This window comes from Buteo buteo, chromosome 26 (genome assembly GCF_964188355.1).
Source record: "Buteo buteo chromosome 26, bButBut1.hap1.1, whole genome shotgun sequence".
In the NCBI taxonomy this organism is placed as follows: domain Eukaryota; kingdom Metazoa; phylum Chordata; class Aves; order Accipitriformes; family Accipitridae; genus Buteo; species Buteo buteo.
In genome coordinates, this window is record NC_134196.1 from 10278900 (window position 1) to 10301043 (window position 22144).

Sequence of the window (22144 nt, forward strand, 5' to 3'; positions counted from 1 at the left end):
ATCTAGGATGTAAAGGGACACATATGCCTACAACCACTTCCCAAAGCAGTGCATGCTCTTCTTGTTGAAGGAGAACCTGTATCACTGGCCAGCTCCTTCCTAAGCCATACAAACACCCTCTCCCCATGCATGCACACCTCATGACTCCAGCCAGTCCTACCTACTTCTGTGTCACAGAGATAACAACCTGAAACATAGAATCATCTTTAAGCATTGATGAATTCTACAATAATTGCAACAGCTGAGGAAATTACCTGGAGATCTTCAGGGGGTTGACAGGCAATCAGAAAGTTCTGACAGTATTAAAATTACATTATATAAACCTAAAGGTATATCCTAACCTCATTTTTTGTTATCTCAACTCAAAGTAGCTATTGTAGAAAGAGTCCAGAAAGAAAAACTAGCATTAGGACAGACATGGAAACTCCTGTTTCATATGTGTAGTTTCAGGAGAACTCAAAGTCGCTATGACATAAGTATGCAAAAATTTGCATGGTAAAGGTGTCAGCTACACACACCAATTAGCTTTGAAGAGAAATCAGAACTAAATGCTTACACAATGTACTGTTAGCTTCTAGAGATCACTGCCACAAAAAGCCATTACAGAAAAAATCTTGCAAACATTTAAAAAGGACAAGTTTACTATGCAGATAACAAAGTACTATCCAAAGTTCACATTTGGCAGGACTATTAATTTATGCTTTGAAGTATGTTGCCACTAATTATGTAAGCTTAGAAAAAAGTCTTGAGTGCATATTTTTACAAAATTATCAATTATCAGATGTTCAAAATTGTCCATAGCTCTCCAACAGTTAACAAATTATCACTTCTAACTGCTATTTCTTTAAAAATGTTTTTTTTCATTAGATGTAAAGAAATTAAAACTGGGCTGTTACAAACAGATTGGAAACCCATAGTCAAAGCTTATAAGCTTTGTTGAACTGTACTGTCACATTATTTACCAGCAAGAATTTCACAACAGGACCAAGCCAGGTACCCTGAAACAATAAAGAATGTTCACCCATGCAAAAATCAAGAGCTACTTTTAGATGACACAACAGACTCCAAAAATTAACCAAAGAACCACAAGAAATTGCTCAAGAGAAGGAAAACATGTAATGTTTCTTTTTGGCCACATCTGTGAGGTAGAAAAAGTGTTTCCACCTGAGTCGTTATTGAATCCGTGAGGTTGCTCGTGGGTCATGCGGTCAGGGCGCCCACCAAAGCGGTAGGTAACGTAACAACCCTTAGCTTGCCAACAGACTTTTATTCACTCATGTGAAAAGCCATGTGGTCCCTGCTAGACAGAGGTTGTTGGGTCACAAGTCACTTTTCTGAGTCAAATTCTGCTCTAAGATCAATGTTTCAGGCACCATCAATGGGAAGGATTGCCTCTCATATATATAAACAAAGGGCAAATTATTGCTAAGTAAAACAAACGATTTAAAATGTCCGAGTTTTCCCAGGGAAGATTCACGTATGGAGTAAAGAATGGAATTTGCAAAACCTTTAATACTGAACCCCACACAAGTGCTACTGAGGTACTTAGAATTGCAAATTGAATTATCTTAATAACTTTTGTCTGAGGAGATTAATTTGCTTAGAGTCTAAGTGGTACTTTTCTCAAACAGTAGCTGAACATTTTTGTGGTTTTTTGTTGTTTTGTGTTTTTTTAAACAGATGACTGGCAGTAGGAGATCAAAGGATAAACATTTCTCCAGCTGTGGATATACTGGCTTTTATCAGTATGGTCATCATGACTAGATTCACAGTGAGCAACTTTCCCCCTCCAGCAGACATAATTATATTTTTACTTTCTTACACACATACTTTCTTACACACATACCACCTTTACAAAGAATCACTGCACAGTCCTATTCCTAGTCTGGTCAACTACAATACATTTTTATAGCTTTGTGCTATAGGAACATACATGATATGGAAAGAAGCAAATCAAACACATCATTTCATTTCATTCCTGATATTGAAAAGAAGCACATCTCCAAGGTTCTTATGAAAGAGTAAGACAGGCGAAGAACTGCTTGGCAGATGTTGCCAAGAGGACAGCAGTTCATTTCTGTCCACTCTGATCAGGAGTGCCTAATCTCAACATAAACAAATTCCACATAGAGAAGTCATGAAAATACATGTACTGATTTTGGCAGTAGATATTCACTGTGAATATCTAGGCAATAAAATCTATGGAAAGGGAATGGAAAAGTATGACTTTTTTATTTCAGGAGATAACACCAACTAAAACTCCCAGCCTTAGGGAAACCAGGCTAAGGTGTTTACAGGCTACATCGAAACAGATATTCAGGCAGGAAAACTCCTTCTTAAACTAATTAAGTTTAAAATCAAAGAAAGAAGTATGTACCTACATGCTTTTCTGGATCTGGCTGAGATGATTTAGAAATCTATATTCAAAGTGCACCACTGATTTGAAAGATTAAATCTCAGCAAAGATGAAGAAGGGTTTAGATATTCTTGAAAATTCTACCCTTTGCTTTTTACTTTTTACCACAAATGCCATATGTCAATAAGAATATCAACAGAAGAAACTACATTTTAGTACAATTTTGGTTGGAAATTATTTAAAGTAGATTTAAAAACGACTACTGTAAACATATACCTGGCTAATATATCCTGTTATATGGCAACAGTAATTAGCAAGGTCTTTCAGAAAACACTATATGGACCTACCATAAACTCACACAATTTACAATAATTCAGAATTCAAAATACTAAAAGGCATTCATAAAGCTTTTACCATAATTTCATAAGTTGTTCCAGGGTTAAGACTGGTAAGAAGAACTTCCAAACTATCTGGCTTTGTTGTGACCTGTGTATAAGCTGTTTGCATCCATGGGCAGACCTCTTTATATTTAACAATATAGGAGAGAATTCTCCCATTTGGATGCAGTGGCGTATTCCATGACAGCAGAATCCCAGCAGAGCCCACTCTTTCACCTGCAAGGAACGCAGGAGGCCCAGGATCTAAACAAAACAAAACAAAAAAACAAACAGAATTTTTTTATTTTTTTTTATATAAATGTATACACACACACACACAAACACACACATATAAAACAGCTTTTAATTAAGTTTCCAGATAATGGAGACACCTTCACAGCTTCTATAAAGAAATTAAATCATCTGCCAGCATAAAACAGTAAAACTACTGAAAACTAACGCACTGTTGAATAAAAAGCTTTTTTCCTGGCTAGAGTCCTGTTACAAAAACAATTAAATAAATTTTGGAACACCAGGAACATTCTTCTGTAAGAATGTAAAAAATGTAATGCTCAAGATCTTCATGGACAAAACAGAGTTTAATGCCAATTTAATATTTGAGACACTCTAGCATGCTTAATTTCAGTTCCTTTCCCTAAAAACATTCAAGACCAAACTGCACTCTCTTACAAAACATGTCTAATATGGCTACATTTTTTTGAAATGTCTCCGAAGTCTACCACTATACATATAAAATGGGGCATGGATATTTTCAAAAGCGTATAAATTGTTCTCCTTCATGCTTTTTTTTTCTTTTCTTTTTTTTTTTTTAAATAGCCAAGCTAATGGATGAATACAATTACAACTCCTATCCAGGGCTGCTTCTTAAAAATATCTGATACAGAAACTCTCATGCTCTCATAGAACACCTCAGTGTATTTTTTTATGGTTAAAGAAGATGAAAAAAAAAAAAAATGTTCAAAACTGATTATCATTTCTCAGATACTACTGTGCACATAATAAATACAAAAAAGCATAGTTAAAAAAAATTAACAAAATTTCATCAGTCATTATTAACTCACTTGTCACATTTGTTGTCACTGTTCTACTTGCAGGTGAACTGTAGAGTGAAGAAGAAACTGAAGAAACTGTAACATTGTATGTTGTTCCAGGAATAGTATTAGAAAAATCAGCCTGAAATAGGACATAGATTTATTTAAGTCTTTCACCAACAATTATGAAAATGAAATGAAAAAAAAACCCAAACCCAAAAGTTTAAGCATTGCATTACTAAAAGTGATCTGTTAATAAGCTTTTAGAAATACAACAGTATAAAACTATAGTTTACATCTGTTAGCTCCAGTACAGTATTTTGCCATCTTATTTAACTACCCTCCATAAGATTCATATAACATTCAATATTAAAGAACAACAAAATTAACTATTAATTTTATCACAGAATCACCTATCAGTGTATCTATGAAGTTTTTCTGTATCACCATCATTATCAAAGTAAAAATGAAGCATTATAAAATTCCTTTTTGAAAGAATAAACACAAAAGCAGCCTGAAAAACCTACAAGTTTTTGATGCTTAAGCTAGCCCATCTTTTGAAATAAACATAACAACTTTTTAGCAAGCATTTATATACAATACCTGTATCTTTGCAGTTCCAATAAAAAACAAAAGCAAAACAACCAGAATAACCATTATTTCTGTTAATATTATTATATTTTCCAGACAGCAGAATCAAAAAGTGCTCCTATTTCTTTTTGATGGCTTAGCAGTGAAATGTTGCCTGCATTAATGATTTAAGCACAGATCTTCCTGGCAAGTACACAATTAATGAGCCTGTATTACTCAATAGCTCTGCTCTTCCTTTGTTAAACTATTCATGAACCCTTGGACGACTGTCTGTATCCTTCTAGCAGACTTAAAAAAAAAAGTAAATTCACTACCTGTTGTTAGTTACCAAACTCTGGATGCTGAAATTTGCTCTCACCAATTTTTCATTAATACTTTCATATTCATATTTGCATTAAATAGCTAAGGAGTCAAGCTTGAATTCCTCATGAGCACAGTGCATAAGGAAAAGCTGGCCATGCAAGTCATGTAATAAAAGCACATACTTGATACTCCCTAACTCCAAGATCTAGGATAACAACAGAACCATGATCAGGAATAAGATCCACATGAAATCTGTCCACATGTCCATACGGTAGTCTCCAATACAGTGAAAAAGAATATGATGAAACATTGAAGAACTTAAGTCCTTCTGGCTTTGCAGGTTCTGAAAGAGAATTGTGGAATATAAGACATTAACTTCAATAGCCCTCTTTACAAATATATTAGTAGTTACAACTGAATATAAAAGCATCCAAGAACAGTTTACCTGCTACTTGAAGGATAATTGCTAATTAGCCTGGATACAGCAGTATATTGTACTATAGTTGCTATACTCCCACTGAGACTTTGTTGATAATCTCCCAGCTATGCTGTGCAGACATTCGCATTCACAGAGAGCAAGCTCAAGTATCTCTGCCCAGTATTCAGTTAACAAAGAATCTCTGCACAGTCCTGGTGTTTCTTCTGTCCTCAACCTTAAAGTTAGCACTACTACTGTCATAACTAGTGCTACTTAACTCTTTTATACTTTCCATGTAATCCCAGTAATTCTGTGAAGTCTAGTTAGCCAAGTCCCCAAAATTTAGATGTTTTACTCTTTTTTTTTTTAAAGTTGTTTCCACCTACTCCTGTCACACCATCTCACTTTCTTCTGCTTGTAAATGCACCTTTAAATCTGTATCATCCACTCTAAGCCTAATAATGAACCAGATTTTAGCCTCTTCAATAGGTCATTAAAACATTATCTACCTATAATATTGTATAATTTATCCACCTGTGCAATCCATAGCCATGTGCACCTATCTCCTTTCTACTTTGGAAAGTACACACAGCTAACAGCTTTCCCTATGCTTATCTCCCGGAGCAAGCCCAGTCAGTGATGCTATTCACCACGTTTCAGATTCACCACTACCCTTGCACTCAGTCATTTGTCTGCCTTACTAACATGGATCTTCAGAATTCAGACTAAATCGTCTAATACTCTTTGTACACTAATATCATACTGTGCAGTCTGAATACCATATCACTGCCATCCTCAAAGAGTTCCACTCCTTTCTTATTTCCTGTAAATCTGCTTACATTATATATCTTTCATGAACTCTTTACACTGACTATCCAAAATTGCAGAATAGTTTCAGATTACTCCAGTTTTGCCATCAAATAATCTATCTGAAATATTAATATATCCAAATATTATCTTTAGATTTTATATTCAGCCTGGATTTGCCTTATATGTATGATTTATAACTTGTTGTTTTATCTGAACACTAACAGAACAACAACAAAAAATATACGTGGAGGTGTGCAAGTGTAACTGAGAGCGTAATTTCTTCCTTTTAGTATACTTTTATGAATTTTAAGTCCTACTGCTATCATCAGTACTATTATTTCCATGCATCTCAACTTCCTTTAAAGCTGGATTTTTTGCTTATAGAGGTCTTTTCATACAGACCCATGATTAATCTCTGAGTGTACAATCATCATAATACTGAAGACCTCTCTTTACCTCAGTTAAATTACTTCTGAGTCAGCAGTAGAAGAGAGCATAAAAATGTCCTCATGGAAAGAGAAATTTAGCACCATGAAGCTAATGCTCTTTCGAGTATTAGCCCATGACTAAGAATTACCCTTCCCACTGACACTGAAAAAAAGCCTCACTTCTACCTTTCTGCAGATTTAACCACATTATCAGGGAACGTATACGTGAGTGTGGTTCACTTGAGCCTCATTGCACCTGCTTTTCTACAGTTCCCTGCTCTGTTTCATGCACATGCACACACAATTCTTACCAGCAGTCGTCAGCATATTTGTATAAAGTATATAGCCACTATATTTATGTAAAGCATAGTCAGAACAATTTGCTATAAATTTCACAATTTCACCTGCAAAAATACTCCTTAATATCTGCAATATATATTCGGAGCGATTGGATTGAAAATTAGTCGACGTTGAGTAGACACATCAGGGAATATGGAATGTATATTTTTCAAAAAATTAACCATTATAAAACAGCAGGCTCAGCATCACAATGTAATCTCAATACCTTTAAGTAAAAGGAAGCACAATTAGGTCAACCAAACTGACTTAAATCTTCCCTGCATTAGAAAAAAAAATTAATTGCAATTGAAGTATTATAGCACTGCAGTCCTACTTTAAACTTTAAAAGATATACACAAGATTTTTTTCTTATTAATTTTACCCTCAAGACATTACCTCAAAACAAATGTAAGGATTTTCACCCTTAGGTCACTTTATTTTAAAGGCTCTCTTTGACCTCTTGCTTCAGTCCCCCTGACTAAGGCAGAAGAACCAGCAGTTTGTCAAGCACTGATCCCAAAAGCAGACATACAAATGTCATGACATTTGGTCAAAGTTGTCATTCAATGACAGGTTCCAACACTTGTCAGGTCTCTCTCATACAACTATGTCATTGCCACAAAAAAACCTACAAAAAGTAGTATAAGAAAGTAGTACGAGAAAATGGTTGAGGTAGTTCCGGTGCATCTTTCTGCTCTTTAAATTTCATCTGTATTTCACATTAGTACATTACAGTAAGCTGCAGACACGTGTTAAGATTAAGATTTTACCCCACTAAGTTTTAATCACAGATCTACTAAGAAACAGTCCTTGAATTGAATAGTTTACAATCCAAAGCCTTAACTCTACAAACATTTGTAAACCTGTTTAACTTCACTCACTGCAAAAAACCTACTGAAATCAGATAAGGTAAAACTCAGCTCATGTGTAACTCATTGCAGGATAAAACCTGAAAAATAACAAAAATACTAAAAATGGTCAAAAGAAATCCAGCACGGCTGAAAAAATTATGTTTCTGGTACCATACCACTAGATGCAGGTTGAATAGGGTATAAGTAATATAAGTCCACAACCACAGCAAACTATTACATGCAAGATCTCTTGAAATTCCAGTATTATTCTGCAAAGTGAGATGTACAAAGCTGTGCACTGCTATTGACAGCTACCATTCACTGACAAGGAGAGAAAGCAAGAAAACATACAGACCTGTCACGATTTCAATGAAAGCAGAAGCTCCTTCAATATTTCCTCTTAGTCTTTGCAGTGTGAAATTATAAATGCCCCCAGCAGTCAGGTCTGTAACACTGAAGTCAGTCAGTGCTCCTGGAATCCTGAACTTGTTAATAAAGGTGTTGTTTGATAAAGATGCTTTATAATAAGTGAAGTTAGTCTTGGTTGGATTCCACATTAAAGTTGCAGAGGAAGTATTTACCATTTTTAATGCCAGACCGCATATCCCAGCTGGTTCTACAGTAAAAATGATTCAGATTAATAAAGAAAAAATCAATGCATAGCCCTGAAAACATAAGAAAAGTACTATCTTTTAAAAATAAGTGGGTTTTTATTTTAATGATTTGAGGGTTCACAGCGTCATGAAACATAAAAATTTTAGAAGTATGTTTGTATGGATATATAGTAAATAGTGCCATTATGCTGCACAGGGTAAAACGTGGGAATGTACATGCTGTGTGCACTCTGTAATTTATGGAAGAAAATTCCAGACTTATCAGATCTTCTGTAAGATCAGTAACATTGCTCACTGGTGAAACAGAATGAGAATGGAAAACTTTGTAAACAGAAGTAGAGATTTTATTCAGTTAAGTTTTCTAAAATACACCGTAAGCCACATAATTTTAGAAAACTATTCATCTGTTCACTTAGGGATACAGTAAATCACATGGTCTCAGTGATTATCCCGTTTTTCCTTTCTAAATATTCCTTTTGGTTACAATCAGGTTCCTCAAATCACAGATAGTTATTTACAAATAGCACCTCCACTAATCTGTGCAGCACAGCTGCCGTTAGAAAAGAAAAATATTTCCATTCCTCCTAAAAAATGGAGTCTTCCAGATTATTGTTTTATCTTGCTCAAAGCTTTCTGAAAAATACTAATTAGCATAATCCCATTAAAGGCTGGATTATTCAGCATGAAAAAAATCCTAAATGTTTGCCATTAAAATGATAGAGTAAATTCTCCATAATCTAGCCATATACTGGACTCATCCACAATACTCTTGAAAATATTTGCTTGAGGATAAAAAGCACCTTCAGGACCGTGATGATGATTATTCTGCTGCACTTTTCATTAACAAGAATCTGCTGGACTAGATCTGGGGTTTTTCAGAGATTCACTCGTCTTTGAGTAACTAAGTGCTGAGCCTCCTTAACTATTAACTGGGTTGAGGAGTTACAGTCCAAACAGACCACAGAAAATCCATCAAGGAAGGGAGGAGGTCTATGACAGGCATGTGTATAAATCTGGGAGTTGATTTATTTTCCGATGACACTTAGCTGCTCTTTATCTGCTTTGGCAGTCCAGATTCCAATATAAATCTACTCCTTCAAATCTCTAGACAAACAAACTCTCCTCTTTTTATGCTGTATCACAGGAGCATTGGAAAATCCATGTTTGCTCAGAGACAGAAAATGAGTGCAAGATACAGGTTAATTTTCTGGACCTTGTCAAGCTATCTGAAGCACAATTCCTCTTACTCTTTTAAGCATTCTGTGGCCTTGTACAGGAGCAATCCCCCAATCTTGGACCATGGTCTTGCAATAATTTAAGAGGTGTAGAAACAATTGTAAACAAAATGCAAGGTAATTCTTAAAGTATAGGATGCTATTCTGGCAAGATCTTATTCTGCTAGAGCTGGAAGAATTTTGTGAGTCCACCTCTTTTTTCAAACGGTTATCTGCAACTACGTCTAGGCTGCTCGACTTCAACCCAGCAAGTTACATACAAAGCTCCTGTTTAAACAACTATCACAAGAGGAACTTGCCTCCTGAATTTAAAGTTTCATTTTGAACTGTATGACCCTTTTGAGTCACTTACATACAATGATTTAAATGCCTCTGAACATTTACTGTTTTTCAAAAAGAAAAAAAAAAGTCAAGTTATAAGGTATTTCCTTACTTGTGATGACTTTTTTCTCCACAGCCACAGAGGAATCCAAGCCTTTAACTGTCCTTAACTGAAAAAAGTATTCTGTCCCAGGGGCCAGGTTTTTCACTACAGCTCTGCTGTCATAAACAGTTCTGGTAAGCTGCTTTTCATTATTCATTAGACAATACGAAAGCTATGGAAGAAAAATAATTTCTTATATTGGAGTATTTCACTTCATAAAAAAAAAATGTTCAGAGATTCCAACTACCTGCTTATAGAAAAATATTTACAGTATTTTCCACATTTTAAAGACCAAAAAAAAAATCAGGATATGGCTTAAGCTTTATCTTATGTTCCACAAGGTTGATCCACCACTTATTCTCAAATTGCTTACTAGCCCAGTGGTGAAAGCAGTGACTTTAATCTTTGAAAGTAGATGGAGGAAGCAAAGTTAAGTCATGGCTTACAGGTGACATGTTTTTGCTCTTGGAATAAGGATAATAGAGTGTACTCCAACTGCTCAGTCACACAGCTGTACTGATGAGCTGTACAATTAACTACAAGATACAGTGAGAATAGCCAAGGGGTAGAAGAGCAGCCTAAGGATTAATCAACAGAATGAGATACATTTTTTTTATTCTACAATGGAGACACTTCCGAGATCTCTGTACCTTTCTGGCAAAAAAAAAAAAAAACCCAAACAAAATCAAACAAAAGCAACCAAAAAACACCCATGCACTGTTCAGAGCTGAGATTCTGAAGAGTCCCACTCAACTCTGCTCACTGGTATACCTTGAAAACTCACTTGTTTAGAGCCACTGCAGAGAATAAAAGTGCTGGAAATACCATGTAATTGAAATTCAGGGACTTAACTCCTAGAGGCTGTGAGGATTCCTTCTGACCTCCCAGACAACTCTAAGATGAGAAAAAAAATTCCTGTGATAGTCCTTTCTTTGGACTTAGAAAACTGTCACTGCAGACTGTTTCATATCTGCACTAGTGAAAAGCAAGACGCACACTGTGTCTGCCCTGCAGAGGAGGGCTCGACAAGCATCTCCAGCACACAGATGTGGGTTTCTCAGGTGTGGCAATTAGTACTAAGAGATCAAGGTTTACAACTCCTGTATCAGTGTGTCCTGTCCTGCCACCCGTTATTTCCTCCAACAGAAGAGGGATATTCTACACACTGCAGTGACCTGAAAGCACTTTGGTTCAGCTGCTATTCATTTGGGGAGGAATGATCGAACTCCCCTCTGTATATTTTACCAGCACAGTACCTGTTAATACACACTAAATCTTGGAGACTGTCATCACCTTATTAGAATTACAGCACTGCAAAATGCTAGAAGCAAAGCTATAGATTAAAGATTTACATCTAGTATAAAGAAGTTAGGAAAGTACCTTTTGTGCACTCTTCGCTCTACAAACTACAATATACTGCATAGAAAGTTGGTGAGCTGGGATAATTAATTTTAAATGATTAGTAAAACGATCCCTTTTATGCAGGTGCACCTTACTAAGCAACCAGTCTACTGAAGCCTTTCTCATTAAAGATTTAAAGATAAGCTCATTTATTCAGACAAAACACTGTCTAATGTCGCTGCTTGCTCTATGAGATGCTGAACAATAATACTGTGCCATAAAGATCAATATTACAATTACAAGATGACAGTTACTTTCCACAGGATGGTAAAAATAACCTGACCACATACAAAAGTATATCTGAACTGGTTCCAAACATTAACAAGAGAATTTAATTTAATTTTAAAATTTGTAAAACCACTCCAGTCTACATCACCAAATTGTGCTGTGGTAGGTCAACTGGCTACTCTTTTTCATTCAGATCAATGCAGCTTTATACTAATGAAGAAGAAATGTCAAGAAACTATACTAAGAATACTCAGATTTCAAGTTTTAGGTAAGGATATAATTGAAGTCATGGGGAAGGGGGAGGAAAAGTATTGGACACTGTAATATTGGGGTATAAACTGTGTAAGACCACTAAAGCAAAGTACTTGTCTCATGGTAGTGATACATGCTAAAGAATATCCTAGTCAAGTAAGTTAACCGTGCAAGGCTATACCTTGAAATCTTTATTGATTCAAATGACGTGTTTAAAGAACAGTTTGCTATCACAAAGTTTTATTGACTGCATGACCGTGTTTATACAGTGAGTGCAAAATGCAAAGGATAACACAGACTGCAAAAGACAGGGTACAAAAGAGAGACTGGTTGACTGTCATAGTGAAATATGATCCAGAGATGAAGTATTTAGATGTCATAGTGGATTGTTTCTGACCAGAGAACTGAAAGAGCAGAAATAGCTCTAGATTTTGTGCTAAGCGTTGCAAAGGATATGGTTCAAAATACAAATGCTAAAGAGCCACTCTGTAATACCAACCATGAAATATTAGAACTCAGCTTCTTTGTAAGAATAAAAAGTCTAGCACAGTGACATTTAATTAGAAAAGGAGAAATACTTAAAAATGATTAAGCAAGTTAAAAGGAAATTATGAGGATGACCCAAAAATATTATGGTATGAAAAACATTGAAATGCAACTTTAATACATAATACAGCACTCAAAGTTTGTAGAGGGAATGTAGAAATAGCAAAAATATTGAACAGTAAAGAGGATTACTTTAAGAAAAGATATCCTTAAAAACTGGAGATCATGTCAAAACAAGAAAATTAAAACTATAAACTTGTCTAATTCAATGCAAGCTAACTTAAGAAGCACAGAGAAGTAGGGCAGAGCAGAAACACTGGTCAGCAGGCCAAAAGAGACTGAAGAGCAAATTGAAAATGGTATAACAACTACTGAAAACAATAATTTAAACACACAATAAGCTTATCTGGGTGTTGGGGAGGCCACCAGCTGACCAAAGTACAAAGAGAGCACTCAGTATAGACAAGCCCATATGAGAAATAGTAACTGAATTATTTGTTCCAGTGGTCAAGGATGGTCCCACAGCAGAATCATGATTAATGAACTATGAATTGTGAGTCAAATCAAGCTGTCTCAAATTGAAATGTCCATAGAAAAGGTTTTTTAAAAATCTTGACATTAGTCAGAAAGGTAGACAGCATGTTATTGCCTAGGAAAGGAACAGGAAGCAAAACAGAAAACACTATTAGCCTTTTGATAACTCCATTATGCACCCAATCTCAAGAAGGATAAAAAAGGCTTAGAAAAATTAAAGAAAAAAATAATAAGAGATGTAGAACAGCTTCCACACAAGAACGATGCACAGAAGACAACTGAGAAATTAAAGCTTATAAAATCACAAAAGATATGGGTATGGTAAATAGGGAAGTACTAGCTATTTCTAATACCACAAGAACCTAAAGAATACCAGGTTTAAAATAAAGAGAGTGTACTCTTTCAAACAGGGCATACTGAAATTGTAAAGTATACAGGATTAAACAAATTCAGAAAAAAAGTCACTGTTTTTCTTATGTATGTCCAGTTTCAACCATCACCCAGGAAATCCCGGAGCTACTTAGTGCCCAAGGCCGGGAGGGTATGGGAGGTATCAAATGTTTGCAGTTTTGTCTTGTAAACTGCTATATTAAAAAAAAAACAAAACTTTTATTCTGGAACTTTCTAAACAAAACATTTAGATCCTTCCTTCCACAATGAATTTTTTACTTTGCAGTTTAATGAAATCAATTTGTATTACAAATCTGGATTGGAAAGCTAAGAAAAAAAGATTAATTGCAGTTGCATTCAACCCCTGACCTGTAATCTTCTTTTTTATTGCACACTAGCTGAAAAATCAGCTTTTGAAAGCTTTTAAAAGCATAATTTTATAATCTTTTAAAAAATAGTAATGTAATATGAAGTATGTATTTAGCTGATCTTCTCCCATAGCAGTATTTCCCTCCCATACTTATGTGGGTTATAAAGACAAATATTTATTGTTTGCAGTACATACAGAATGATAATTTCATTGACAAATTAAAAAAAAAAAAAGTGTAAACAATTGCATTGGTTTCTTCCCATTATTATCTCACCTGAAACATATCAAATCCTCCTCTTGGTAGTTTCCAAGAAAAATAGACTGTATTTTCTTCTTGCCCAAACACCTGTAAATCTGATGGTGGGTCAGGATCTGAGGTAAAGACAGGAGTGGATGCAAAATTTACTATCAAAATAATCTATATTAATTTGAAGGAAATTAACATCTACAAAAGTCATTGCTGTAATTCATTATTTTATAGTTTAGTGTAGAACCAGATTTAATTTTGTACTTAAGAAGAATATAAAATAAATTAAATTCATCTCTACATATTAGCAATAGAATCAAAAATAAAATCAATGCTTGTAAATTTTTATGGAAAAGTTATGTCATCCTGATATTACTGCTGATTCAGTTACTGGCAAAATCCCATTAACTACAAAGGAAACTTGTTTGTGTTTTTTGAAGTAACTTTCAAGAATGTTTAGATTGAAAAGAAAGACATATATACATTAATCCAGCCACTGCTAAGATGCATAGATTTAATAAGAAAGAGCTTTTCTTAGACAATACCTTAAGATGTAACAACCCTAATTATCTAAAATCATGAAAAGTTATTAATAAATCATGAACCTACAGGTGCTAATCTTGAGGATGGTGGGGTGACTTCTTTTTAATCCATTGGTTGTCACAATACTGATTAAGAAATCAGTGCCTGGCAGAAGACTCTCAAATTTGTACATTCTACAAAGATTAAAAAAAGAGATTGTGTTCTTTAGGATTTTTAAAATGTATGTATCTTTATATGTTAATTCTTTATAGTGTTATGGATATTATTTACACGTGATGTGTGTATACATGTATATATGTTGTCAGTCAAAAACTATTTTAGTATGATAAAATCTTAAATAGGATGCATCACGCTATGGTTCACAGCAAGTGAACTAGAAACTCATAAAAGATTATATTAAATCAAATCCAGAATGACACACAGGTTCTACTGGTGCTCACTCTAGTGCAGTATTTTGTTTGCTCTTCTTTGCACAAACACATCATATAAGATTTGTAATTTGTTTAAAAATGCAATTCTTAAAATAATCTTTTTTCACATGGGTACAGTAATGTATATCAACTAAAACATCAAATACATATCACATGTAAGTAACACTGCAGGCTACTTATTTTAAATACACGAATACAGTGAAACATCTTTTTTGAGTTCATGTCAGTTATTTTTTTAAATGTAATCCTCATACCTTACACCAGAAGGTAACATTTTCTCCTCATTGAAGACCTTACTGTTTATTGAAATAACATATCCATCAAACATATTTTGGGCTGGTGGCCAGGTAACAGTTATTGATTCAGAGTCTCTGCTATAGTTCAGATATTGAACTGCGCTTGGTACTGTGTGACAATAAAAAAAAAGCATTACTTTTAAAATAAATTTTAAATACATTATTTTATGACAGGACTCATGTCATCAGAATGCAATGAAAACTTTGTGAAAATTATGTCATGTCCTTGCTTATCCAAGGACACACAGACCAATACCACTGCGGTAATGTGTATAGGGACTTCTGTTATCCACAAGATCCAGAGCCAAGCTGCTTGCTGCTCTGTAATGCTACTTAGTGCAGTTCTGACATCACTGATGTAGAGTTCCTCAAAAATGCACAATTCCTCAAGAAAAGAAATGTCAGTATAAGAGGTAGCATACTGGGCTGAGACCAAAGTCCCCACTAGCACAGCATCTTGTATTGAACAGTGGCCAAAAGTGTGTCTACGGAAAAGCAAGACTTGCATAGAGTGATAATCCCCTTCAGTAATCTCCCAGACTGCAGTTTGCAGCCCAAGGATTTCCCGAGCCAAAGGTGATTTCTGTGAATTTAGTAAACCTCAGCAGACTTCTCTTTTACACATGTGTGCAGTCTCCACTTGAACCTATGACCACAATCATGACCACAGTCATCACGGAAAATATCATGTGGCCAGAAGTTCTGCAACTTATCTACAAATTTAATAAACAGCCATTTCCTTTTGCTTGTTTTCTACTTGCTTTCTTCTAGTTTCAAGTCCTTAGTTCTTGTAAAGGAAATGTCAGTGAATTATAATTTCTTACTCGCTCCATAATTACCTCTCCATGACTTATCTTCTCACAAATGATTTTACATTACATCACTGTTCCTGTATCAGTTTTAGCTCAGTGGTTCCTTAAATGCAAAACATTACATATCTTTGATCACACTTGCTGCTCTCCTACGAATCTTTTCAATTGCATCTACTATACTTTACTTTTTCACATTGGGGACCTATTAGAGGAAAATATAACATGCCAGATCCAACAGCCTGAGAAGCCATGTCCCCAGCTCCAACCAGCAGCAAGGCTGAGGCTGTATTCCCAGCAGGCACACGCACACAGAGCACACATATACACCACATATATACACATATACATGGCCGGCCACACAGATCACAGACAGACACTCAGAGCACTCACACGAACACAGACAAGACCAATGGCCTCATCCTGCTCCCCTCTCCTGCTGAGATGGAGGTCCACTAGTGAGAATACTTATATACATATGTACAAGGTGGATCTCCCCAGCAGCTGGGCTCAGACACTCAGTCTGCCCAGTAGATGCCCCTGGATTCCCATCTCTCCAGTTGCTGGCACACACACAGAGATGGCCAGGACTTCCCAGGTCCCAACAGGTGACCCCCCTCGTGCTCTCACCCCTAGACACACGCAGATGCTCTCACACCCAGACCTGGCCCACCCACCCCCTTGCTCTCAGGCCACTTGCCCTACCCACCAGCCCACCCAGCTGGATCTCACCAGCAGTCACGCACTCACCCACACACCCGTGCTCACTCTAGGTGCTGCATCGCAGACACAAGGGCCCTCTGACTCACGGGCCAGCTCCAGTTGCTGCACTCACGCTCCTGTACACACACACGCACAGAGAACAGGAAGGAGTTAGAAAGGGGTTTAATAAGACAGGATAGATTGTGCTGATCAGGTGCAGGGCACAGTCAGACAAGCAAATCATTTACATGTGATGAGTTGCTTTTATCCCCTTAGCCCTCTATTTTCCCACATTTGTTCCTCCCCAAATCACCTAATGCCCTCCCTTTTCCTGCCTTTGATTCCTCCCTTACGCACCCCATCATAAGTCCTGTGCGATCCCAAACTGCTTTTCCCGGCACCCCATAACATGTCCTACACCCCTAGGCAGTAACCCCCGCCTTAGTCCAAAAGGTGATCCAGAGAGCTCCTCCCGATGACTGTCCTGATGGGCTCCGCGCCTGGACACAGGGGCTGAGGGTCTCCTGAGAGCCCTGGGAAGGACCTGGACAGGGTGTCTGTTCCTTGGGAGGCTGTAGTTCAGGTTCCCGCCTGCCACTGTGTTCCTCTGGGCTTGTGGAGATGGACCTTTGAATGGCTCCTGTGATGGGCCTGGCAGCAGTCTGGCAGGGTATTATTTGGGGTCCCCTTCTTGCCATTGCCTCTCTGGGCTCCTTTGGGGGTGTGCAGGTGAACTGTTATCACTGCATGCTGTATTCAAAAGGCAAGAGTACCTGGACTCCTATAGATAATACAGCAATATTATCTGGTTTGTCCTATAACCTTTTCTAACATCCCAGCTGCTTTTTACTTTGCTGCTGAGCTACATGCTGATATTTTCATGGAACTACCCATCGTATTCTCAAGATGCTGCTCCAGAGATGTAACAGTCAGCTCAGAGCTGACCATATATGCATGAAGTTTGGGTTATTTTTGCCTTGTGTATCACTTTACGCTTATTTAAACTGAATTGCATCTGACACTAACATCCAGCCATTGAGACACATATGGTCTTTTCCACAGTTACTCTTTGCTAGTTCTCATCCTTACTATCCTGACTAATTGTACATCAGCAAACTCTGTTACCTCTGTCTTTGCTCACTTTTCTAGATCATTTATGAATGTTTTGGACAGAACAGGTCCCAGAAATCATCTGACAACCTCCCTCTACTGTGAAAACTACTTTTATCTTCTATTTCCAGTTGTTAGGTCAATTTAAAAGACTGGCTACTTTTTTAAGAGCCACAGTAAGGGAATCTCACTGGCAGGTTTTTGGAAATCCACAAAGCATACATCAATTGCATCTCCCTTACCACATGTTTGATGACTCCTTGAAAGAATCCAAAGATGTTTTTGAGGCATACTTTTCCTATACTAGTAAAATCCTTCCTTGTTCTGCCTCTAAACTATAAGATACTATGTAGTTTATTATTAGCTATAACTTCACAACCAAAAAGCAACGCAATAGTGGATGTATTCCTAGAGTCAGGACAGCCTCAGAACCACTGCTGAGTTACTCTGCTAGCCAAGAATAGCGACACTGCTAGTCTAGTCCAGGTTTTATCTAGAGCTAACAATCAAAACTCCTTTCTCTCCGCACAATTAATTCCTATACCCAAGATGAAGGTACCATTTTCCACTGGAGCAGGATATCGCAGTATCTATGACACTGTACATTACTGGAGAAAGAGAGCAGCTCAGAGAATTTGAACTCTCTTTTAATGTAGTTTCACTGGAATAAGAACATCATGCTTACTGAAAGAAGAAGCAACAGTGAACTGATACAACTCTGAAATTATTATCTCAAGATAGTATGTGAAGGTTACTGGCCACAGTACTCACTTTTTGGTGATATCTGAATAGACTTATTCACAGTGACATCAAAAAGAAGAAACATAATTGTGTTACAAGTGAAAGCCTGATATGGACAGAGAGGAGAAACATCATTCCAAAAATGAAAGAACCCTTCAGAATGAACATACTTGCTAGAATGAGAAAAAGAAGCAGAAAAATCTGACTTCAAGGGATCTTAATTTACAAAGGAAAAAAGTAACAATCAAAGAATGGTTTTTAAATGTATAGTGTAAGGAAGCCACTAGCAGCTAGGAGAAGAACTGGAACAGAACAGAACTATGCTGCTGAGAATCAAATGTCCTAACCCAAAGTAGAACTAAATGTAGAAAACCTCAATTTAGTCCTGATGTAAGGGGAGGCCAATGAGAGAACATCATAAAACTAATTCAGTTCTGAACACCTAAGTGTGTTCAAACTCAGCACTGAGGTGACAAATCAAACATTAATGAGAAGTCTAAGAAAAAAGATTTTGTTTTCTGTAAGGTTGGTCACCAGACAGTGTGCAAGTGTCAATTACTGGACCATACACCTGCTTGAGTCATTATGAAGTTAACATTGGCAGTTCATCGTACGCTGTAACCGTATTCAAATTCTTAAAGGACACAACCAGTCAAAGAATAAGGAAAATAATAATGAAAGACAATAAGGAGAAAATTATGAAAATGATTGAATTGCTTTTCTCTAAGACAAAAATAAAATTCAAGAAGAAAGCAAGACGTATAGATGGAGTAAAACAAGTGCTGAATTTGACAACATTGTGGTCTCACCTGTCTCTATTTCCTTTGTCACAAAAATACTGTCTCTGAAACCTTCCTTTTCTGTTCGAATTGTAAAGTTGTACAGCTTACCAGGAGTAAGGTTGGAAAACGTTGCTGTTTCTTGCTTGACCTTCTGGACCTAGAAATCCAAATACAGTTTTCACAGAACTGCTTGCAAAATTTGCTTATCTTATGTAAATGGTACCTCCACCTATTTTAATGGGAGATATAGCTTTTAATTTAACCTCTGATTACTTAATAGAAGACTTTGAAAAATAACTGCATTGCCTATACACAAGTGGTCTTTTAAAAAACATACCCTGAAAGCACTCTCACAATTTGTACATGTAACTTCATATTGCTGAAAATCTCCATCAGCACGGTCCCAAGCAATCTGTATTGAAGTGTCTGTAACGTTACCTTCTTGTACATTGAGTGGAGCTGCCAGACCTGCAAAAGGACATAAAACATATTACTGTTCAACCCAGCTTTGTTCAATCCAACACTTATTATATCTCCTGTGGACACACAGAAGTGAAGACAATCGGTAACAGATTCAAACAGACAGAGGGCAAAATCTGATCTCAGACGTGCAAACACACAGATATTTCAAAATATAAAAAAGGAAAAAGAACAAAGAGATAATAGTGCCACTGTTTAAAGAAAATTGCTTGCTTGTTTATCTTAAAACTACATGGGGCTGAACATGCCTTTTTCCCTGAGGATAGAGCTGGCACTCCTAGGCGGGAAAGACCTCCAAAATGATGTTAATCCCTCCAATACCACCAGGATAGTGCTCGGAATGTACCTAAATTTTGTCAAACAGCTCAGCAAAACCAAGTAGACCAGGCAAGACAAATACATTTTATCCCTAATTAGTATAGCCTTGTATGATACAATTCAGATCACATTACAGAGAAGCTTCCGCTCTTCTCTGCATCTCTTTCACTCCCACCACAGCTGTTTCTGGCTGGAATGTACCAAAATTTACACTTTTTCTAAGAAAAACTGTATACATGTGAGGGTTCAGTATTTTTTTCGTCCAAGTTTTTGGGGCCCCCAGGAGAGACAGACCAAAACTAGGTTGTCTAAGGCAGTTTCATACTAAGTTTAGGAAATGCTGTCATAAGAACAATCGAAGCCCAAGTTTTTATTAAAACTATATTTTAAGAAAAATCAGCTTTCAAGGTTTTCACTATTTGGGGAAGAATTTTTCTGTCTTGCCCTCATTCTCCTCTCCTTTCTTCCCTGCTTCTTTCTTTCCTATCTTAATTTTTCCTTTTATAACATTTCTACTTTGAAAGAAACAGAGCAGAAAAGAATTTCAAAGAAAAATGATAAAAAAGAAAAACTTTTGGAAGTATAATTAATAAAAAACAGGAAAGTGAAAACACAGAATTTCAGCATGTATTTTTAAACATTTTTAAAGTTCTTATTAAAATTCCTTTTTTAAAGGCCTTGCTAGAAGGAGTCCCCTTCCCATGATACTTTTTTAGAAGTCTTTGTTAGTGAATTTTCATCTTGGAAAATGGGAATCTTAATGCTTTTATTATTTGCTTAAAGATGCACCAGGAGGAATAAACTTACTAATGTCAAGACACAGAAGTAACTCCATTGATACTCATCTTCTTGGCTAAAATAAATGGTCAAAATTTGTCTTGTTTCCCACAAGGGCAACATTTTAATACAGCCTAAATTCCTGAAATACTTGCTAGACATTTTATAGACTTGATATAAGAAACACAATTTAGAAAGTTTTGAAATTATAAGGGATAATTATAGCCTTGTTTAAAAAACAGCTAGTGTTAGTATAATTATTAATTGCTTACACAGATATATCAAGGTGATTTTTAAAAAGCCGGTCCTTCTACTGCACTGAAATAAAAATAAGTTTACAAATCAAAATTTAATATGGTGCAATTTTATAGAAATAAACTTAAAATACTCACATGTTTTTACACCAGATACATGGTAAAAGGAGCTCAACATTTTTCCACTTTTTGTAGAAATGCAGAAATCATATTCTGTTCCTGCAGTAAGGTTTTCAATTATTATTTTACCATCGCTTTTTAAAACGAATGTCTCATTAGGTCCTCTTTTACTTGTAACATATATCCCATCAAATACTCCAATATCAGGCATGCGAACAAATAATACCACAGCATTGCTATAAAGCACATAAGGAACTACAATTTGAACAGGCTTGGGCTCTAAAAGAAGAAGAAGAAGAAAAAAACAAAAATTGCCACATGCTAAATCAGCTGAAAATAAATTCAATGAAAGCCACACAATAAATCTGAAGCAACTGCCCTGAGAAATATGCTTGCTCAGTACAAACAAATGGCTACTATAATAAAACACATCATTGCTCAGGAACAATAAAGAACCTGATCTTTTAAAGTGTTTATTACTGGGAACCTGAAGCATTTGACAAATGATTTATGAATCAAAGCAAATTAGGCTTCCAAAGGTATCAATGAATTACCGTTTCAACCACAACTGCACAAAGAAGGTAGTCAGAATAGCTGAAAAATACACAGAAATGTACACGTGGACAGGGAGATGAGCATGGAGAATGAGATACGTTTGAGGGATGCAATATTGATGTGTTTAGTTTTCTTCCCTTACAGCTGGCTCTAACAGCTGTGAAAAATCCCATCTAGAATTTTGTCATCTATGTCTTGAATGAGGTATTAAATCTAATCCTATATAAAAAATTCTGAAAAAGACTAAGCCTGCTACCCTCCAAAATACTGTAATCATTTAGAAAAAATTACAGTACAGCATTTCATATATCTGTAACATGACAGCTGCAGCCTTTATATACCACACGTATAAGTGAATCCTGCCCATTCCTTTCACATATGCAAAAAATGTATACTGTGCCAAAAGCATTACAACATCTTGGTAAATTATAACTAGCAGGAAAGACCCTTCTATAAACAA

General features: G+C 36.1%; 2 protein-coding genes across 2 annotated transcripts in view; both read right to left on the minus strand.

The window, feature by feature from the left end:
* PTPRQ (protein tyrosine phosphatase receptor type Q) overlaps window positions 1-4542 on the minus strand; it is a 117006-nt gene extending 112464 nt beyond the window's left edge. Inside the window, exons 1-3 of the mRNA XM_075057803.1 lie at window positions 4389-4542; window positions 3816-3927; window positions 2771-2997 (exon numbers count right to left, since the gene is read on the minus strand). Of these exons, the coding sequence (XP_074913904.1) occupies window positions 2771-2997; window positions 3816-3927; window positions 4389-4442 (393 nt within the window). The 5' untranslated portion in view covers window positions 4443-4542. The remainder of the gene's footprint in view (window positions 1-2770; window positions 2998-3815; window positions 3928-4388) is intronic.
* Window positions 4543-4840: 298 nt separating this feature from the next.
* Window positions 4841-21594, minus strand: LOC142044840 (tenascin-R-like). Its single transcript, XM_075057759.1, has 9 exons — window positions 21148-21594; window positions 19518-19648; window positions 19208-19337; window positions 14995-15145; window positions 14376-14482; window positions 13794-13891; window positions 9808-9970; window positions 7881-8141; window positions 4841-5022 (listed from the first exon to the last, which is right to left on the minus strand). Exons 1-9 carry the CDS (start codon window positions 21338-21340, stop codon window positions 4841-4843), a joined length of 1416 nt encoding a protein of 471 aa, XP_074913860.1. The 5' UTR covers window positions 21341-21594.
* Window positions 21595-22144: the final 550 nt, after the last annotated feature.